A 19,560-nucleotide genomic window follows, 5' to 3' on the forward strand; every position below is an offset into this window, starting at 1 on the left:
TGGTTTATTGCAATGATCACACCAAACACGAGGTTTTTCTTTCGCCTTTCGTTGACCCACAATATGCCGTCCACCAGCATTAGCATCAGCAATCACGAGCATTATATTTTCAGATAACCCACTTTCACCACTCTTCTTCTTGCCTAACATAACCAATCTTCGGCTTTCTTCACGCTGAACTTCAAAAAAAGCTCACTTAGAGACGGGAGTGGATTTCTTCCGACGATCCTCCCTCCGACTTCACCATACTCAACATTGAGTCTAGCAAGAAACTTAAATACCCGGTTAGCATCGATCATTTTCTAATAATATTTGCAATCTTTTGTGTTTTTCCACTCATATGTGTTGTAGAGATCCAAGTCCCGCCATATAGCTTTAAAGAATTAAAGTATATAGTGACAGTATCACTACCTTGTCGAATCTCACCAAGCTTCAAGTTGAGCTCATAGATTTGGGATTGATTCCCCAAATCGGAATACATGGCAGTGACTTCATCCCATAGTTCCTTTGCTGTAGAGAAGCACATATAGTTCGAACTTATCTCTTCTTCCATGGAATTAACAAGCCACGTCATTACCATTGAATTCTCGGCATCCCAAATATCATACAGTGGGTCTTTACTGTCTAGGGCTGATGTGATGCCAGTCAAATAGCCAATCTTTCCCTGACCTCGAATGTACATACGAGCAGATTGCAACCAACGCAGGAAATTGGTACCATTGAGACGAATGGTTGTAATCTGTACCGGATGTAAGTCGAAGGAGCTTCGGGGAACTCGGAACTGATCTTGAGAGGACTGGGATTGTTGGATCAGAGTGACTAAAGATGCAAAGTCAATCATGGCAGGCTGAACAACCAGATTAGGGTATGAATGGTGGCAGCAGAAGCTAAGCAGTGCAACACATGACCAGGGAGTGATCGGATCTGTACACAGTAGCCAGATCTGGACACGCCAATAGTGACCCACAGATCTAGGCACTTGGATCTAGGTACCTAGTGTCAAGGCACACCCGTGAAGACCACTGCTCCTAGCTCGGATTGAATTAGGAGTGGGGTTCGACTAACACAAAACGGAACAGAGCATGGGAGGGAGAGAACAGGAATGTAGAAAGAGAGAGAGAGAGAGAGAGAGAGTTAAGAATGAGAGAGGAGAAGCAATTCTGATATTCTCATTGATACCTCTTACTCCAACAAGCTGGGAATATATAGCACTCAGCGGTGGGGAGCTGCTACAGCAGATCCCTTTTCCATGCGATTATAATCGCTTCTTGTCCTATTCTAATTCCCTCCACGTGGGGAATCTTCCAATTAATATAACTAAGGCAATTACAGCAAGGAAATTAACTGAATTACAGCAATTGGAAATGACGAAAGTAAGCAAAAAATAAACCAAGATTCGTAGCTATAAATTGTGTCCGTCCTAGGTCCCCTTCCGTGACAATTCCCCCCTCCTTAGAGCTTTCTTGTCCTCAAGAAATGTTAAGGAAACTGGCAGCTCTGGGAAACTGTGTGAGCAAGCTAGGCAAGTATTCCCAAGTCCCGCTTCCTACTGCACCCCCTTACCATTTCACCAATACTTGAATGAGCGGAACCCCTTGATTGTGAATTACTCGCCTATCCAAAATAGCTTCCGATTTTTCCAGGCTATCCTCTCCCTTAAAAAGAGTGGGCATCACGGGATTCACTTGCTCAGTCCCTACTGCTGCCTTTAACAAGGAGACATGGAAAATGGGGTGGATTCGAGTTCCCTCTAGAAGTTGCAGTCGGTAGGCCACATTTCCTATCCTTTCCAATATGGGAAAAGGCCCAAAATATCTAGGGGCAAGCTTTGAGACCCGCCTTTTAGTGATAGCCTTTAGGTGGTGCCTCCTTAACCTCAAGTAGACTTTTTCCCCGACCTCAAATTCCCTATCACTTCTCTTCTTATCTGCAGCTTGCTTCATCCTGTTCTGAGCCGTAGCCAGTTCTTGTTTGAGTTGCCGCAATACCTCCCTTCTTTCCTGCAAATACTCTTCCACTAAGGCCGCGGTGGAATGTTCTCCTGAAGCTGGTAGTAAGGGAGGCTTATAACCGAAGAGAGCCTCGAAGGGAGACACCTTTAGGGAAGAGTGTTGGTTGGAATTGTACCACCATTGGGCTAAAGACAGCCACCTGTGCCAACTCTTGGGCTGCAAGATGCAGATACACCTCAAATAATTCTCCAAACCTTGGTTGACCCGTTCGGTGTTGCCATCCGTCTGAGGATGATAGGCTGAAGACATGTTCAGCTTAACACCCAATGCCTTCATAAGTTCTTTCCATAGGGCTCTTGTAAAAACCTTGTCTCGGTCGGAGATAATAGTAGTAGGAACCCCATGCAAGGCTGCCACCTGATCCATGAAAATTCTGGCCACTTCTTGGGCTGTATAAGGGTGGGCCAATCCTATAAAATGAGCAAATTTCGTGAATCGATCAACTACCACCATGATACTATCTTTTCCCTCAGACCTAGGCAAGCCTTCAACGAAATCCATAGAGATGCTAGACCAAGCTTGCTCGGGCACCGGTAGTGGCTGTAGCAGCCCTGAATAGGCCACATTCTCAGCCTTACACCTCCTACAAATGTCACAACCCAACACAAACCTTCTTACCTCAGCTCTTAACCCGGGCCAATGGAAGAGTTGTTTCACCCGGAGGTAAGTATTTTGGATGCCCAAGTGCCTTCCCAAAGGAGATTCATGTAATGACTGCAGGATTTTCTTCTTGAGATCTTCTTTATTTCCAATGACAATCCTGCCCCGATGCCTTAACATTCCATCCGCCAGCGTATATCCTTCAACTCCCTCTGATCCTATGGCCAACTTTTCCAGCAACTCCCTCACTGCTGTATCCCCTTCGTAGCTCTCGATCACCTGTTGACACCATTCTGGGATAACAGTAGTTATAGCTACCACACTCCCCTCCTCATGACACCTTGATAATGCATCAGCAACCACATTTTCTTTCCCTTTTCGGTATTGTATCAAGTAGTCCAATCCCATCAACTTGACCATGCCCTTCCTTTGCAACTGTGTTTGTAGTTTTTGTTGTAGTAAAAACTTCAAACTCTCATGATCCGTTTTAATCGTAAACCTCCCCGCTTCCAAGTAGTGCCTCCATTTGTCAACGGCCATTAGCACTGCAATGAACTCCTTCTCATATATACTTAGCCCCACATGTTGTGGGCCCAAAGCTTGGCTCAAGAATGCCAAGGGCCTCCCTTCTTGCACCAGGATTGCCCCCACACCCATTCCACACGCTTTAGTCTCCAAGACAAAGGGCTTGCTAAAATCAGGTAGCCCCAACACCGGCACTCTGCTCATGGCCTTCTTAAGCTCCTCAAAAGCCCTCTCCACCTCTGGTCCCCAACTGAAATTTCCCTTTTTAAGCAGTTCAGTTAGTAGTTTGCTGATAATCCCATAATTTTTAACAAAGCGCCGGTAATACCCAGTTAGGCCGAGGAATCCCCTCAAAGCTCTCACGGACTGAGGAGAAGCAATTCTGATATTCTCATTGATACCTCTTACTCCAACCAGCTGGGAATATATAGCACTCAGCAGTGGAGAGCTGCTACGGCAGATCTCTCCTCCATGCAGTTATAACCGCTTCTTGTCCTATTCTAATTCCCTCCACGTGCGGAATCTTCCAGCTAATATAACTAAGGCAATTACAACAAGGAAATTAACTAAATTACAGCAATTGGAAATGACGAAAGTAAGCAAAAAATAAGCCAAGATTCGTAGTTACAAATTGTGTTCGTCCTAGGTCCCCTTCTGTGACACCTAGGTGCCCAATTTGAACAATAGAGAACAAGAACTTATTTGGGTGACAGAGGCAACGAACGGCGACGAACGACGACCAAGGACGGCACAGAACGGCAGACGGGGGCGGCTTTGATGCACGATATAGAGGCAACACGAATGGCGACCAAGGACGACGGACAGGGGCAACTCTGATGCGCGATGCAGAGGCAACAAGAACAGCGATAGGTGCGACAGATGGTAGCCGACCTTCGTGAGAGGCTAGGAGGCCGTGGCCTTTCCAAAGGTGGGAACCCACCGGAGAACGACGACGACAGTTGTGGCGGTAGCAATAGGGATGGCTAAATCTCAGAGGCGGCAGCCTGAGGATGCAGCGGTGACAAGCGACTGGTGTAAGGACGACGATGGTTCTTGGGTATAGCAGAGGAATAGAAGAAGTTAGGGTTTCGCAGTGGACGACCGTGATTTAATCCCTAATTCTCGCTCTGATACCATATAAACAAGGTTGAGAAAATATGTTTCTCTATTTCTTAAGATACATTATACGTTGATTCCCCTTTTCTCTTTATAGAGAAAGAGAATAATACAAAAGGAAAATAACAAAAAGGAAAGAGGAATATACACAGAATATACATAGCCTCTATAATATACAAAGAATATTCTATATTCAAAATACTTCTATTTCTACACCTTCTTTGAGTATGCAACCTCTATTTCTAAGAAATATTTGACTTACCAAGGTCTTTGCTGTCAAATTCTTGGGCCAGATTTCCCTTTAACAACTTCGGCTCATCTTTATCATTGCCAGTAACAATTATGTTACCAACATAAACAAATAGGATTGTTAAAGTACCTTTGTTTGAATGTTTTATGAATAATGTGTGATCCCCTCTACTTTGTCGATACTGGCCATCATAACCTTTGAGAACCGATCAAACCAAGCTCTTGGGGATTGCTTTAATCCATGAAGAGCTTTATTTAATCTGCAAACATAACCTAAACCTTCATTAGGAAAACCAAGTGGGGAGTCCATAAATACCTCTTCCTCCAAGTCACCATGTAAGAAAGGCATTTTTCACATTTAGCTGCATCAACTCTTAGCCATAACAGCTAGCCAAAGACAAGAGAACCCTTATTGTAATCATCTTTGTCATAAGTGCAAATGTCTCCAAATAATCTATGCCATACATTTGAGTATAGCCCTTAGCCACTAATCAGGCTTTGTATCTTTCCAATGTACCATCAACATTGTATTTCACATTAAACACCCATATGCACTCTACTGGTTGAACCCCCTTAGGTCTAGGCACCATTTCCCAGGTATTATTCATTTCTAAGGCCCTCATTTCTTCCTGCATAGATTTGTACCCAATGCTAATTCTGTAATGCAATTTCTACAGTCTTAGGAATAGCTATGGAATCAAGGGAGGACATAAAACTTTTGTGTTTCAGGGACAATTTGTGATAGGAAACAAATTTGGCTATAGGATGTTGTGTACAACTCCTCACACATTTTCTAACAGCAATAGGCAAATTCAGGTATGAGATTTCAGGGTTAGAACAATTTATAGGGTTAGGCGAATCAGAATGTTCAATGAGTTCCAAACCTGGCCGAGGGGTAGATGATGGATCTTGCTTAGCACTTGGGTTAGGTTGTTCCTTCCTTTTATACACATATGGTGAGCCTTTGAACCCATAGGAGATATCGTGGGCTGAACAGAGATTGGAGGATTAGAAAAAGGTTCCAAGTCACCTGAATTTGTTGTCTTAGGATTAGAATAAATGGAAGAATCAGAAGAGTTAGAATCCAAAGAAGTATCAGGTTGATAGGGGTGAGACTCTTCTAGAATAGGAAGATCATGGTCAACATAAACACTCTCCCCCTGAGGACTAGAAGTAGTGACCTTGAAAAAGGACTAATTTTCAACAAAAGTTACATCTTTAGATATAAGGATCTTTCGGTCATGATTTTCAATAAAAGTATCACAGCAAGGAAAGTTCCTATGTTCAAACCTCATAGCCAACATAATATTCAAATAGTGGCATGTGTTTGGCTCGGTCATGAAATAAATTCTAGTCACATGAGGGGAAGTGTTGAGAATAATAGTAGATGAAATCACCTCCCCTTTTAACATCTTAAACTTGTAAATGAGCCAATAGTCAATAACTTCATAATATTTATAACTGAAATTAACTCATACTGTTTCAATGCTGAAAGAACAGTACTAACTCTAAGATCCATAACACATTAAATGTTTTGTTTTTGTTGATTTCCTCTTCCATAAACAGGTCAAACTTCTCCCAACTTTAATTTCTTTCTTTTGCACTTTTTATATATTTAGCAGTTTCTAATTGTTTCCACTAGTAAAACTCTGTTTAATGAGGAACAAAATACAAAAACACTTTAATGGTGTATGTTTACAGTTGACAAACACGATGACACATGAGCTGCCAATGATATTGTAATGGAATTACTTATGCCCGAGTTCTCAAGACATGAAATATGAGTTTCTCATTAGAAATTAGTGGCGTCAGAAACACTAAGTTTCACTCAAGCTGTGATATAATTGTTAGAAGAAGACAGCATTCTTATGTGCAGCCGCCTTTCCTTATATACAGCTTTACTTTTCTAGTTGTATCATGTATTGTCTTTCCTTATTTCTTCGTTTCTTTGTTTGTTTGATTTGATTGTATGTAGTAGCTGTAGTTTCCTTTTCCTGTAAATATCTTCCTCTGTACATCTTTCCTAATCTAGTTTGGAAAGCTATCTAATTAGGAAGTCACTTAATTAGTATTAGGAAACTAATGCCCATACGATTGATAGACGTGTATATATGTGGCTAAGGTCGTTTGAATGTAATAAGATTGGTCTTTTTCCCTTCCTCTCCACAATAATCAATGTTAACCATAATATTTTCCAAACAGTGCAACTAAGAAATTTCACAATTTTTTAAAGAATAACAAAGTGGGTAAATAGTTTTATCTTAGGTCCTGCTTCCAATTGATTCTCACCTTTACAAATGATCTGGTTCCAGAAAAAGAAAATTAATCTGTACATCACAACAGAGAATAAAAAATGATGACAATAACTCGGAGGCACAAAGAACACATTTATCAGCAATAATAATAAAAAAAATAGAGTTATTCCTGTTAATACCTTGTCACCAAGTTCTTTTCTGGCATGCTTCCCAGAATTAATAGTGATCTTACTCCGCTTATGAACAACCCTTCGCAGAATTCTTGGCTCTTGCATTTCTTCTTCACTATCACTAAGAACCACATCTACAGCATTCCTTGCAGCAGCAGTTGTCTGCACATTATCTTTAAAAGCAATTGTATTCTTCCTTAAGTGCCCTGCAGGTTCCGCTCTCAGATTTCTAGTAACTTCAGATTTTTTCATCAAATTGTTATTTGCAGATTGGGAATCTTTCTCTTGGGAGCTATCTCCCTTAGTCATGGATGATACAAAACGATTCGGTGTCTTTGCTTTCCTCCTTGGCTGATCTGTTCTATGAATACCTCTATAAGGAAACCCCAGATGATGAGATCGAGAAGCATTTATGCTGTCCTTATCTGATGTTTCGAGTGCAATAACAAGAGGTTTAGTCTGTACAGGTTTTGATTTAGCCAACACTTTGGCAGCTGAGACTTCTGAAGAACTATCAACATTCTTTTCACGTTCATTCCTGTGTTTTGGTAATTGTTGTTTTATCAACAATTTAGGTGTACTACCCTCACTTGTTGCACCATCAGCTTTGCTCCAACAATGCTCCAACATTTTCAAAGAGTCATCATCAGCATTCATAACCAATCCGGATGACCCATCCATTGACAAACCAGCAGCTCCTGATGAAACTTTATCGAGTGCAAGCTCCTTAGCTTCCTGCTTAATAGAAGTGTAGTATTATTTAGATATGTAGAATACGGAATATACTGAAGGAATATCTGGGGAAAACAGATCGAAAATGTAATTATTTGCCATCAACTTCATCATAGTATTAATTAATAGAATCGCCATTATTACATGGTTTATAACATTTACAATGAAATTAAAATGACATACTTGGCTGAGGTGGCTCATATGATTCCATAACTTTAAAATTCAAATATCCCATTTCCTGTTAAAAATTACACTTATTTCCCACATATCATATGAATGGGCTTGTGGGGAGATACATTAATGATGTTTAGGAGTGTATCATGCCTCCTGCAGGACCAGTGTCCTATGCACATGGTCAATGCGCCCAAATGTGAAAAGCCATCAGTTATTTTGTAAAAGATGATCTTTGTATTCAATCAAGTTGAAAATGAAGTTATCATTACACTCCACAAGCATACATATAGTCATTGTTCTTTGGAGGAAAAAAAAAAAAAAAGCATTAATCAAAGTAAAAAACCATTTCAGCACAGCCAAAAAAAAATCCAATTTGCTACGTGATATAAAATTGGAAATTAGCACATACGCACCGAGTGCTCCCTTCCAGATGCATCTTGGCATATTGAAGAGACTATATCAGCAAAATCATTCAGATCAATGCCCATGAATTGCACTCCTTCAAGGAGACAAGGTCTCAGTTTAGCAGCACACTTTTTCAAGACACTTTCTCCCAATTTAAAAGAAAGGGGTGAAACATTCTGAAAGAAAGAAAGACCCGACTTAAGAAAGAAGCAAATGTTGGAAAAATATTACAAAAACCAAATCAATCAAAGGTTTAGGAACAAGAGTACCTTATTTTCCTTTTTCAAACTAGTTAGAAGAGGAATGAGCAGCTCCAACAAAATTTCCTCAATCTCTTCTATGACTAAGGTCATAACTGTTTCCATATCATGAAATACAGAACAAGGATGGTTGGACCTTAAAATGGAGCAACAAACATCAATGATTATCAGTCACATAAAGAAAAATGTTGATGCTAGAATGTCAATCAATAATCAAATTTGAATTCTATTTCATCTTTTTTCCCAAAACAACAAGGGATCAAAAGGCACCAAAAAGCTATGAATGTTATAGGCAGAAATATATATACACCCCGAGACAGACATAAATATTGGGTTATGTTCATTGAATTATGTACGAGATGGAATGTAAAGTATCACACTCATACCTCAATTTAATGCTTGGATCCCACAATTTTTACAAAATTTGAAGAGAAGGGGAAAAAATCTGAGGATGAAATTTTTGTGAAAGCTACAGTTGGATAATTGGTTGTCCTTTTGTACCTTTGGTGACTGTTAAATGTCAGGTAGATAATAGGTTAATTGCCAACCCTCAATTTCATAGTTGCAGTATTAAGAAAATGGGCATATATGGACAAAATAGCCATATATATTATTGGATCTGTTAGAAGGATGCAGCTTAAAAGTTTTGTACATAGTGCTGTTCCTATCAGTTGTACAGAGTTAGTTTATTCTGTAAAGCTGTATATATACCTAACAGTGAATAGAGAATTTCGATCTTTTTCCCTCCATATCATTGTCTCTCTCTCTCTCTCCTCTTCACATGGTATCAGAGCCATGTCATGAGAGAGAATTTCATAACCTAGGGGTTTCTGTGTTAATATGCTCAGTGTGAGAGATCAATCTTCAATCTGACCTTCTGTAATAAGGAGTTCCAATCTGACCTAGAACTGAGTTGTGATCTGAGCAAATTGCAATCTGACTAGAACTGAGTTGTGATCTGACATAGAACTGGAGATTCACACCATCTGGTCTATAGAATTGGAGTTCGTGTGACATATTCTGGAGTAATCTGATCTCAATCTGAATGTTGATTCTTCTTCAATCTGAGATTTTGCAACTGGATTTTGTCTCAGGTTTGAGCTATGACCTCATCAAATTCTAGAGTGGTGAGTTCATCTTCTCCTGTGACTCTACCATCATTTTCTAGTATTCCTGCCATTACAACTGACAAATTAAATGGAAAGAATCATCTTTCCTGGTCTGCCTCTGTCCGAATGTGGTTTCAAAGGCATGGTGTAAGTGATCATCTAACTAAACAGCTATCTAATATAGTTGAATCAGATAAGAATTTATGGGATAGAGTGGATTCACAGTTGGTTACATTGCTGTGGTAGTCAATAGATGCTGATTTAGTCCCATTATTTCGTGTCTATAAGACCTGTTTTGATATAGTAAGTTTATACACTATCATTAGTAATCTGTTCTACATTCAAAAGGGAGATTTCAATGTGGCTACTTATTGGGGTCAAATCCAGTCTGCTGGGATGGATTTTAATGCTATGCTCCCTATTACAGCTGATCTTGCTGAGCAGAAGAAACAGAGGGATAAATTGTTTATGGTACTTACCCTAGCTGGTCTTGGGACTGAAATGGGGGGAATTCATGCCCGGATTTTAGTAGTCCAGCTGTACCTACAATGGAAGAGGTGTTTGCCCGAATTATTCGTAGCACACAGACCTTTTCTGAGGCTTCAATTGGAGAGCAGTCTGTTCTTGCTTCTTAGGCTCATGGCTCTTCATCTGTGTCCAGTTCTGCTGGTGGTGGTGGTAGTAGATGTGCAGGACATGGCCAAGGTGGTAAATAACCTTTCTGTAATTACTGTCATTGAGCTGGTCATTATAAGGAAACTTGCTATCACTCCATGGTCCTTGGATTTTAGATTTTGCCACTTCAGAACATATTTATGGTAATAAATCTTGATTTTCTCACTTTGATTCATCTATTTCCCTTCCTCCTACTACTGTGACTGATGGTTCTAAAACCATTCCCACAGGCATAGGTCAGGCTAATCCCCCTCCATCTATTTCTCTTAATCTTGCATTACATATTCCTAGTTGTCCATATAATCTCATTTCTATTAGTCATCTCACTCGGTCCCTTCATTGTCTTGTTATTTTTTATTCCATTATGTTATTTTTGGTAGATGACTCTTTTCCAGCATTGTAAGTGGCTCCTCCCTTGTTACTACATCATCTTCCATGCGGGGCAGGTTCAAGTTGGTTAATTCCATAGACCCCACAATTTTTTTAACAATGACACATGGAAAACGGGATGAATCTTCACTCCTTCCGTAGTTGCAACATGTATGCTACCTTCCCGATATTGGCTAAGATAGGAAAAGGCCCATAATACATGGGACTTAACTTTCATGTAGGGGTCATAGAAAAAAGTTGTTGCTGAAACTTTTTGACCTCAAATAAACCATGTCGCCCACCTCGAAAGTTCTCACTCCTTTTCCTATCCGCCATTTGTTTCATCCAGTTCTGAACTACTGTCAACTCCTTTATCACCTTCAATGCTTCTTGTCGTTGCTGCAAATACTGGTCTACAGGCTGTTTCAATTCTAGAGTATTGCATAATAGCAGGAATTAAAGGTGGCTTATATCCAAAGAGAGGGCCTCAAATGGGTATCTCTTTAAGGATTGGTGGAAGTTTGAATTATACCACCATTGGGCTAGTGGCAGCCACTTGTTCCAACTCTTGGGCTTAGAAAAACAGATGCATCTTAGGTAAGTCTCAAGGCATTGATTCACTGTTTCGGTTTGTCCGTTTGTTTCAGGATGGTATGCCGTTGACATGTGCAACCCCAATCCCAATTCTTTGAACAACTCTCTCCAAAAGTTGCTGGTGAATACTTTGTCCCTGTCTAAGATGATGGATAGGGGCAACCCATGTATCTTCACCACAGAATCCAACAACCACCTTGCTACCTCAGGGGCTGTACAGGGGTGAGTCATGCTTAAGAAATGGCCAAATTTAGTTAGCTTGTCGACTACCACTAACACAACACTCTTCCTTTCTAATTTAGGCGGACCTTCCACAAAATCTATAGAGATTTGTTGCCACGCCTACTCTGGAACGTCCAATGGCTAAAGCAAGCCTAGATATGGAACCTGCTCATGCTTGCAACACTGATACACCGAACACGAGCACATATTTGGTTACATCTTTTTTATGTCCAAGCCAATAAAACAATTGTCTTACCTTGTGATAAGTAACATTGAAGCCTGAATGACCCCCAATAGGTGAGTGTGCAAGGATTGTAGGATCCTTCTTTTCATTTGTTCATCTTCTCCTATTACCAATCTCCCTTTGTACCTCAATAACCTGGATGACAAGTTGTAACCATCTCGATTAGGGGACTGAGTTGCAAGTTGAGCCACAAGATCCTTGGCCCATGCAATTTGTTCATAACTTCTAGTGATATCCTTCACCCAATCAAGCACAACAGTCGAATAGATTGAAAACTACCTTGTTCCTCTTTCCTTAACAATATATCTACCATAGTGTTTTCCTTTCCTTTTCTGTATTCTATGGTATAATCCAGCTCCAGCAGCTTAGTAACTCCTTTTCTTTGCAATTGAGTGTGCAGATTCCGTTAACAGGAACTTAAGGCTCTCACGGTCAGTTTTTATCTCAAACCGGTTCCCCTCTAGATAATATCTCCATTTGTCTACTGCCATTAACACTGCAATAAGTTCCTTGTTGTAAACTTTGGGGTTAAAGCTAGGCTGAGAAAAGATAAGGGTCTTCCCTCTTATACCAACACTACACCAACCCCCGTTTCACATGCATCTGTCTCCAAAATAAATGGCTTAGTAAAATTCGGTAGGGCTAGTATAGGGACTTGTGTCATGGCGTTCTTTAATGTGTGAAAGGCTGCCTCTACATTTGGATTCCATCCAAAACTATTCTATTTGAGTAATTCAATTAATAGTTTGCTTATAACTCCATAATCTTTGATGAATCTCCTATAATACCTTGTTAAGCCCAGGAATCCTCTTACGTCTTTGACCGTGTTAGGCCTCGACCACTCCAACATCACAACAATCTTACACAGGTCTGTACTCACTCCTTTAGCAGTAATTACATGGCCAAATACTCCACCTTCCTCTCAACAAAGGTACACTTACACCGCTTTACATATAGTTGATTAGATCTAAGGATTTTGAAGGTTGTTTCTAAGTGGCTCAAATGTTGGTCAAGATTTGGGCTATATATGAGGATGTCATCAAAGAAGACAAGTATGAATTTTCTCAAATAGGGGTTAAAAACGTGGTTCATTAAGGTTTGGAAGGTGGCAAGGCATTACTTAGGCCAAATGGAATTACTAAAAACTCATGTAGGCCTTGATGAGTCCTAAAGGCAATCTTGGGAATATCTATTGGACTCATTAGGATTTGATGATACCTTGATCTTAAGTCAAGCTTGGAGAAAACAATGGCACTCACAAATTCATCAAGGAGATCTTCTATTATTGGAATTGGGAACTTGTTCTTGATGGTTAGGGAATTCAATTGTCGGTAGTCAACACAAAACTGCTAAGAGCCATCTTTTTTTTTTTTTACTAAGAGAACGGGGGAAGAACTTCGCCTAGGGATGTTATCCACTGCCGGTCCCAAGCCCGGATAAAGGAGGAGGGTTGTGTTAGGTAGCCGACAGCCAACGTAAAACTTAGTCGGATCCAAAACATGAACTCTAGACAAATTATGAAAAATCGTTTGGGCGTGGGCGTAACCCTTCATAGCGACGCGCTACACTGCCCCCGTGTAGTGACAAGTGAGCTAGGGCCGCTGCATCGGCGCCCGGATGTAGTGATAAATGAGCAAGGGTTCCCGCATTTGCTTGGACGGATGTGGGTAAAGAAGCTAGTCCAAAATCAAAATCAAAACCAAAACCAAAATCAAAAACAAAATCAAATTCAAAGTCAAGGACAAAAACAAAATCAAATCCAAAGTCAAGGCCAAAAACAAAATCATAGATTAAGGATTGGGTCATGGAACATAGGAACATTAACAGGCAAAGCTATGGAAGTGGTGGATGTGATGATTATGAGAAAAATTAATATCATGTGCCTTCAAGAGACGAGATGGGTAGGAAAAAAAGCAAAAATTTTATCAGAAGCTGGATATAAAATATGGTACACAGGAACTGATCGAGCGAAAAATGGAGTGTGGATTATTATGGATAAATGCTTAATAGATGAGGTAGTGGATGTAAAGAGAATAGGGGATAGGATTATTATGGTGAAGATTAGTCTAGGAATAATGACTATGAATATCTTTAGTATACATGCACCACAAGCGGGATTAGGTGATGAGATAAAAGCAAAATTCTGGGAGGACCTAGAGGGACTCATACAAATGATACCAAGAGGAGAGAAAGTGATTATAGGAGGTGACTTAAATGGGCACGTGGGTAGAGACGGAAACGGATATAGAGAGGTACACGGAGGGTATGGATTCAGGGGAAATTAATAATGAGGGTAAATCTATCCTAGATTTTGCTATGGCATATGGGCTCATTATAACCAATACTAGGTTCAAAAAACGGGACGAACACTTAATCACATATAAAAATATCACCTCAAGCACCCAAATAGATTACTTCCTCATGAGACAAGAGGATCGGTTATGTTGTAGGGATTGTAAGGTGATACCGGGAGAGTGTTTGACTACTCAACATAGACTTCTAGTACTTGACGTCCAAGTAAGAAATTGGAAGAGAAAAAATCACATAAAACAAAATCCAAGAATCAGATGGTGGAATTTAAAAGGAGAGAAACAACTAATCTTCAAAGAAAAATTAAGGGGTAGAAGGGAATGGAATAGAGAAAGACAGACAAACCAAATGTGGAAAGAAATGGCTAATGCTTTGAGAAGCACAGCAAAGGTAGTCCTTGGAGAGACAAATGGTAGAGCCCCTAAACTTAAGGAGTCTTGGTGGTGGAATGAAGAGGTACAATTGAAAATTAAAAATAAGAAAACTTGCTATAAGGCGGTATATCAATGCAACAATGAAGAAAATCAAAAAAATTATAAAGAAGCAAAAAAGGCAGCAAAAAGAGCTGTTAGTGAAGCAAGGTCAAAAGCATATGAGAATCTATATAAACGACTTGATACAAAAGATGGAGAAAGGGATATATATAAATTAGCTAAAGCAAGAGAAAGAAAAACACGGGATTTAAATCAAGTGAAATGCATAAAAGATGACAATCAAAATGTTTTAGTAAATGAGGGAGCGATTAAGGAGAGATGGAAGGAGTATTTCACAAAATTATTCAATGATGGTAGTGACACGAGTTAAGTTGGGACATCTTAGTAACTCCGAAGGGAATGTGAGCTACACATTCTATCGACGCATAAGTTCAAATGAAATAAGGCAAGCATTAAAAAAGATGAAAAATCATAAGGCAGTGAGACCAGATAATATACCAATAGAAGCATGGAAATGCATGGGAGAAGAGGGCATCTCCTGGCTAACGCAACTATTTAACGCCATCCTTAAATCAAAAAAGATGCCAGATGAGTGGAGGAAGAGTACTTTGGTTCCTATATATAAGAACAAAGGAGATGTTCAAAACTGTGAAAATTATAGAGGAATTAAGTTAATGAGTCATACCATGAAACTCTGGGAGAGAGTAATAGAGCAGAGGCTCAGAAAGGAAACAAAGGTGTCAGAAAATCAGTTTGGTTTCATGCCTGGTAGGTCAACAATGGAAGCTATATATTTACTGAGGCGTCTAATGGAAAGGTATCGAGATCATCAGAAGGACCTACATATGGTGTTTATAGATCTAGAAAAAGCCTATGATAGGGTCCCTAGAGAAGTATTATGGAGGGTTTTAGAGAAGAAAGGAGTCAAAATAGCCTATATACAAGCCCTTAAGGACATATATCATAGTGTAGAGACAAGGGTCAGAACATGCGGAGGGGATACTGAACCATTTACAACTACAATAAGACTGCATCAAGGTTCTGCACTAAGCCCATACTTATTTGCCCTAGTAATGGATGAACTCACTAAAGATATTCAGACAGATGTGCCATGGGGTATGCTATTTGTAGACGACATAGTGTTGGTGGATGAAACAAAAGAAGGAGTGAACACTAAGCTTGAGTTGTGGAGAAACAATTTAGAATATAAGGGATTTAAATTAAGTAGAAAGAAAACAAAATATATGGAATGCAAATTTAGTAAAAATGCAAGAGTGGATGATGTTATAATAAAATTAGAAGACCAAATCTTACAAAGAAAAGACCATTTTCGATATTTGGGATCAGTGATTCAAAAAGATGGAGAAATCCACAAGGATGTCGCACATAGAATTAAGGCAAGTTGGCTAAAATGGAGAAATGCATCGGGGGTGTTATGTGATGGTAAAATCCCATTAAAATTGAAAGGAAAATTTTATAGGACAGCTATAAGACCAGTCTTGCTGTATGGCTCAGAATGTTGGGCAGTCAAATACCAGCATGAGCAAAAGACGAGTGTAGCGGAGATGAGGATGTTAAGATAGATGTGCAGACATACAAGAAAGGATAAAATTAGAAATGAAGTTATTCGTAATAAGGTCGGAGTAGTGCCAATCGAGGAGAAGATGAGAGAGACTAGACTAAGATGGTTTGGTCATGTGAGAAGGAGACTAAGAGATGCTCATGTGAGGAGAGTTGATGAAATGGAACAATTAGTCACAAAAAGATGTAGAGGTAGACGCAAGAAGACTTTGGGAGAGACATTAAAATTTGATATGAAATATATGGATCTAAATGAGGATATGACAAAAGACAGAAATACATGGAAGTCTAGAATTCATGTAGCCGACCCCACATAGTGGGATAAAGGCTGGATATGTTGTGTTGTTGTTGTTTAGAACGGGGGAAGTAAAAGGACTTTTGACTCAGCTGAATTATGGATTTGGTCAGCATTTCTTTGACCAGTCTTTCGATTTCAGCATTTTGAAAAGGAGAATATCTATAGGACTGAACATTAACAGGCTCTGTATTGGGTTTCAAATGGATAGTGTGGTCAAGGAATCTGGTCGGGGGTAGGCCAGAAGTTTCAACAAACAAATCCTCAACTTAATCAACAAGGAATGTAACAGGTGACTAGGTTTTACCTCGTTGAGTGGATGTAACGTGGCAGTCGTTTTAAGGCTTGAATCTCCTTCTGTTGCTTCCTTTCCTCCTGCATTTTCTTCCTCAATCCCCAACTCCATTGCATATAGGGAATGTAGCTAGGCAATGGCAGCTTCCCCATGCTGAAATAATTTCTGCATCCTTTGCCCCGTCACCATTTTACATTCACCCTCTTCCTAACTCCCTGTCAACGTGATCCTCTTATCTGCCAATCCAAAAGTTACTTCCAGTTTATTGAAATCAAAAATCAAAGGGCTCATCGTTTTCATCCAATCCACCCCTAGCACAATGTGGCAGCCGCCTAGCTTCAAAATTTGCAGATCCGTAGTGAATTCTTGACCTTGCATCGCCCACCTGAATTCTGGACATTTGAATCTACTTACCATTTTGCTGCCATTTGCGACTCTTATTGCCAAGGGAAGAGTGGCCTGCATGTGACACTGTAAGCTTAAGGCGGTATCCTCTTCTAAGAAGCTGTGGGTGCTTCCCCTGTCGATGAGGATCATCACTCTCCTCTTTCCCACTAATCCCTTCACTTTAATTATCTTCTCAGATGGGCAGCCCTCTAAGGCATGTAAGGATATCTCACCACCTTCTTCCCTAATAGCTCCATCCTCTGCAGCCTCCAATGGACAAGCTTCTTCTACTCCTTCCTCCTCTTCTTCTTGGCCTTCCATTTGTAGGAGTTGCTTCCTACACTGATGACCAGGGGAATACCTCTCCCCATAACGGAAACACAGCCCAAGTTGTCATTTATGTTCCATCGAAAGGGACTTCACCAAAACTTTATTAGGATGATTCTTCGGAATCAGATTTCCCTTATGACCTATTTGCTAGCCAGATGTAATTACAACTCCTCCCCCATGCTGCAGGCTGCCCCTGCATACCCTTTAGCTGCATTCCATTGTTTCTTACCCACTGCCTCTTAAGGCCAACTCTTGCAGCAGTGCTTTTTCGGTTGCTTGTTTAATAGTGATCGGTTGCCACATCTTAACCAAGGGTCGGAGCTCATTGCTTGATCCGGTAATGAAGCTCGACACAAAATACTACTCGTCTAAGGTAGGTCGAGAAATCATGAGCAGCAATTTTAGTTCCTTGAATCTGTTTTGATACTCCTCCACCGATCCGGTCTGCCTCAAATTGTGGAAGTCTTCCACTATGTCAGCCATGGTTCGCTCTCCAAATCGAACATAGAAGGATGCTATAAACTCTTCCCAAACCAGCACTTCCCTCCAACAGCTCCACCCTTGGAACCATGAGTTTGTCACGTCATTCAATTAGGCGACAGCCAAATTTACCCTTTGGTCATCTTCCACCCGGTAGTGGTGGAAGAAGCGCTCACAGCGCCGGCCACCAACATGGCATGCTTCCTTCAAACGTTGGAATCTCCAACTTCAACATAGGCACGGTTCAAGTTCGCAGGGGGTCCTCGCTGAAAATTTTATGGCCGTTCATCCATGCCCATCAGGTTGGTGGCTGGTGGTCTGTCCCTTGCTCCATTCAAGATTGGGGTCATGGCCGCCCTTAGAGGAAAGTCCACCGAAAGGCTAGCATTTGGCAACCGTGAGAACAAGTTCAAAATGGTGCTCACCTACTGTCCAATCCAGCAACTTCATCCTGAAGGCCCCAGACATCCCCTCGAAGGTTGGCGACTTCCTCCCGTGTGGTCGCACCCTCTATTCTAGTCCAACCCAACCCCTCCTGGGTTTGCCGAAGGCCAACGTCCATCAAGTCCATCTCATCATCGAGCTGCTCTTGGTGTTGTTGGATCCCTTGCTCCAGAGTGTCCAAGTGTGTTTCAAAGAGCTTCATCCTCGTCCTTTCTTCCATTGTCGCCTCCTGGTTTCCTTGCTCAGTGTCGCCTCTCCAGAACGAGGGTGGGTAGCTCTCGAAGGTCAACGGTTTGCTTTACCAATATAGGTCAGAGCTTCTGATCAGGGTGCGCAGCTCTCAAAGGTCATCGGTTTGCTTCACCAGTTAGGCTTGGAACTTTTAATTAGAGTGGGCAACTATCAGCGACGCACAAGTGGCCGAAAAACTAGCTTTAATACCAATTGTCAATTCTCCAGAATTGACAAGGGTCTAAATTGGTATATTCGGACTAAGAGAAGATGCGAGAGAGAGAGAGAGAGTAACATTATTAGAGAGAGAAAAGGGAATATTCATTCATCACATGCCCAAATCTATGGTGGTGGCCATGTATATATAGCCCACAGCTGAGAGTAACTAACTGGGAATGTACACCTGGTGGAGCATGGCTACTCATAACAAAGTTTGTACAACCCTCATAGCATAAAGAGAAAAATAATATTGACTATCCTACCCTTAGAAATGTGACAAAATCCTCGGTCCCAATCTTTGTTCCAGCTCCTATTGTTCTCACTCTTTTTCAAACTTATTGTCACAAACTCGAAAGTGACAATGTAAGCCGCCTTCTAATTCGATATGAATTAGAAGGTCAGTAGGGATCTTAGGAGAAGATGAAGCAGGTGAGAGAGAGATTAGAGAGAGAGAAAAGGGGAAGAGAAAACAAAGAGAAGTTAACCGAGAAAGAGAATAGAATTCTTTTGATTTTTCATCGTCCTTACATGCTGAGTCTAGAGGGTATATATAAAAGCCTCTAGCATGGGTGCTACCATAGCAAATCCCACCCTTAATAACTAACTCTTTTGTCTTTTCCCAAGCCCCTTTACACATGGACCATTCCTATAAAATATCCTATCTCTTATAGCTGCCATATCCAAATGAATACAAGCATAAAGTAAATGAAAACATAACAACATAGCATAAAAGAAAAGACCACTAAGACAGATTCAATTCATTAATAAACGGACGATGTCGAGCCATTGTCACCGTGTGTGACGCTTATCATCATCATTCTAATCAACCATCTACTTCAATGC

The 19,560-nt window shown here is 40.6% G+C and overlaps 1 protein-coding gene across 10 annotated transcripts in view; it reads right to left on the minus strand.

Moving 5' to 3' along the window:
* The window catches only part of LOC127789754 (sister chromatid cohesion protein PDS5 homolog C-like), a 72,047-nt gene that overhangs the window by 26,907 nt on the left and 25,580 nt on the right, over positions 1-19,560 (minus strand). For all 10 annotated transcript variants that reach the window (XM_052318716.1, XM_052318714.1, XM_052318719.1 and 7 more), the window contains 3 exons: positions 8,508-8,634; positions 8,247-8,414; positions 6,937-7,662 (listed from right to left, as the gene is read on the minus strand). In XM_052318716.1, coding sequence (XP_052174676.1) covers positions 6,937-7,662; positions 8,247-8,414; positions 8,508-8,634 — 1,021 coding nt within the window. The remainder of the gene's footprint in view (positions 1-6,936; positions 7,663-8,246; positions 8,415-8,507; positions 8,635-19,560) is intronic.

This window comes from Diospyros lotus, chromosome 14 (genome assembly GCF_014633365.1).
Source record: "Diospyros lotus cultivar Yz01 chromosome 14, ASM1463336v1, whole genome shotgun sequence".
Classification (NCBI taxonomy): domain Eukaryota; kingdom Viridiplantae; phylum Streptophyta; class Magnoliopsida; order Ericales; family Ebenaceae; genus Diospyros; species Diospyros lotus.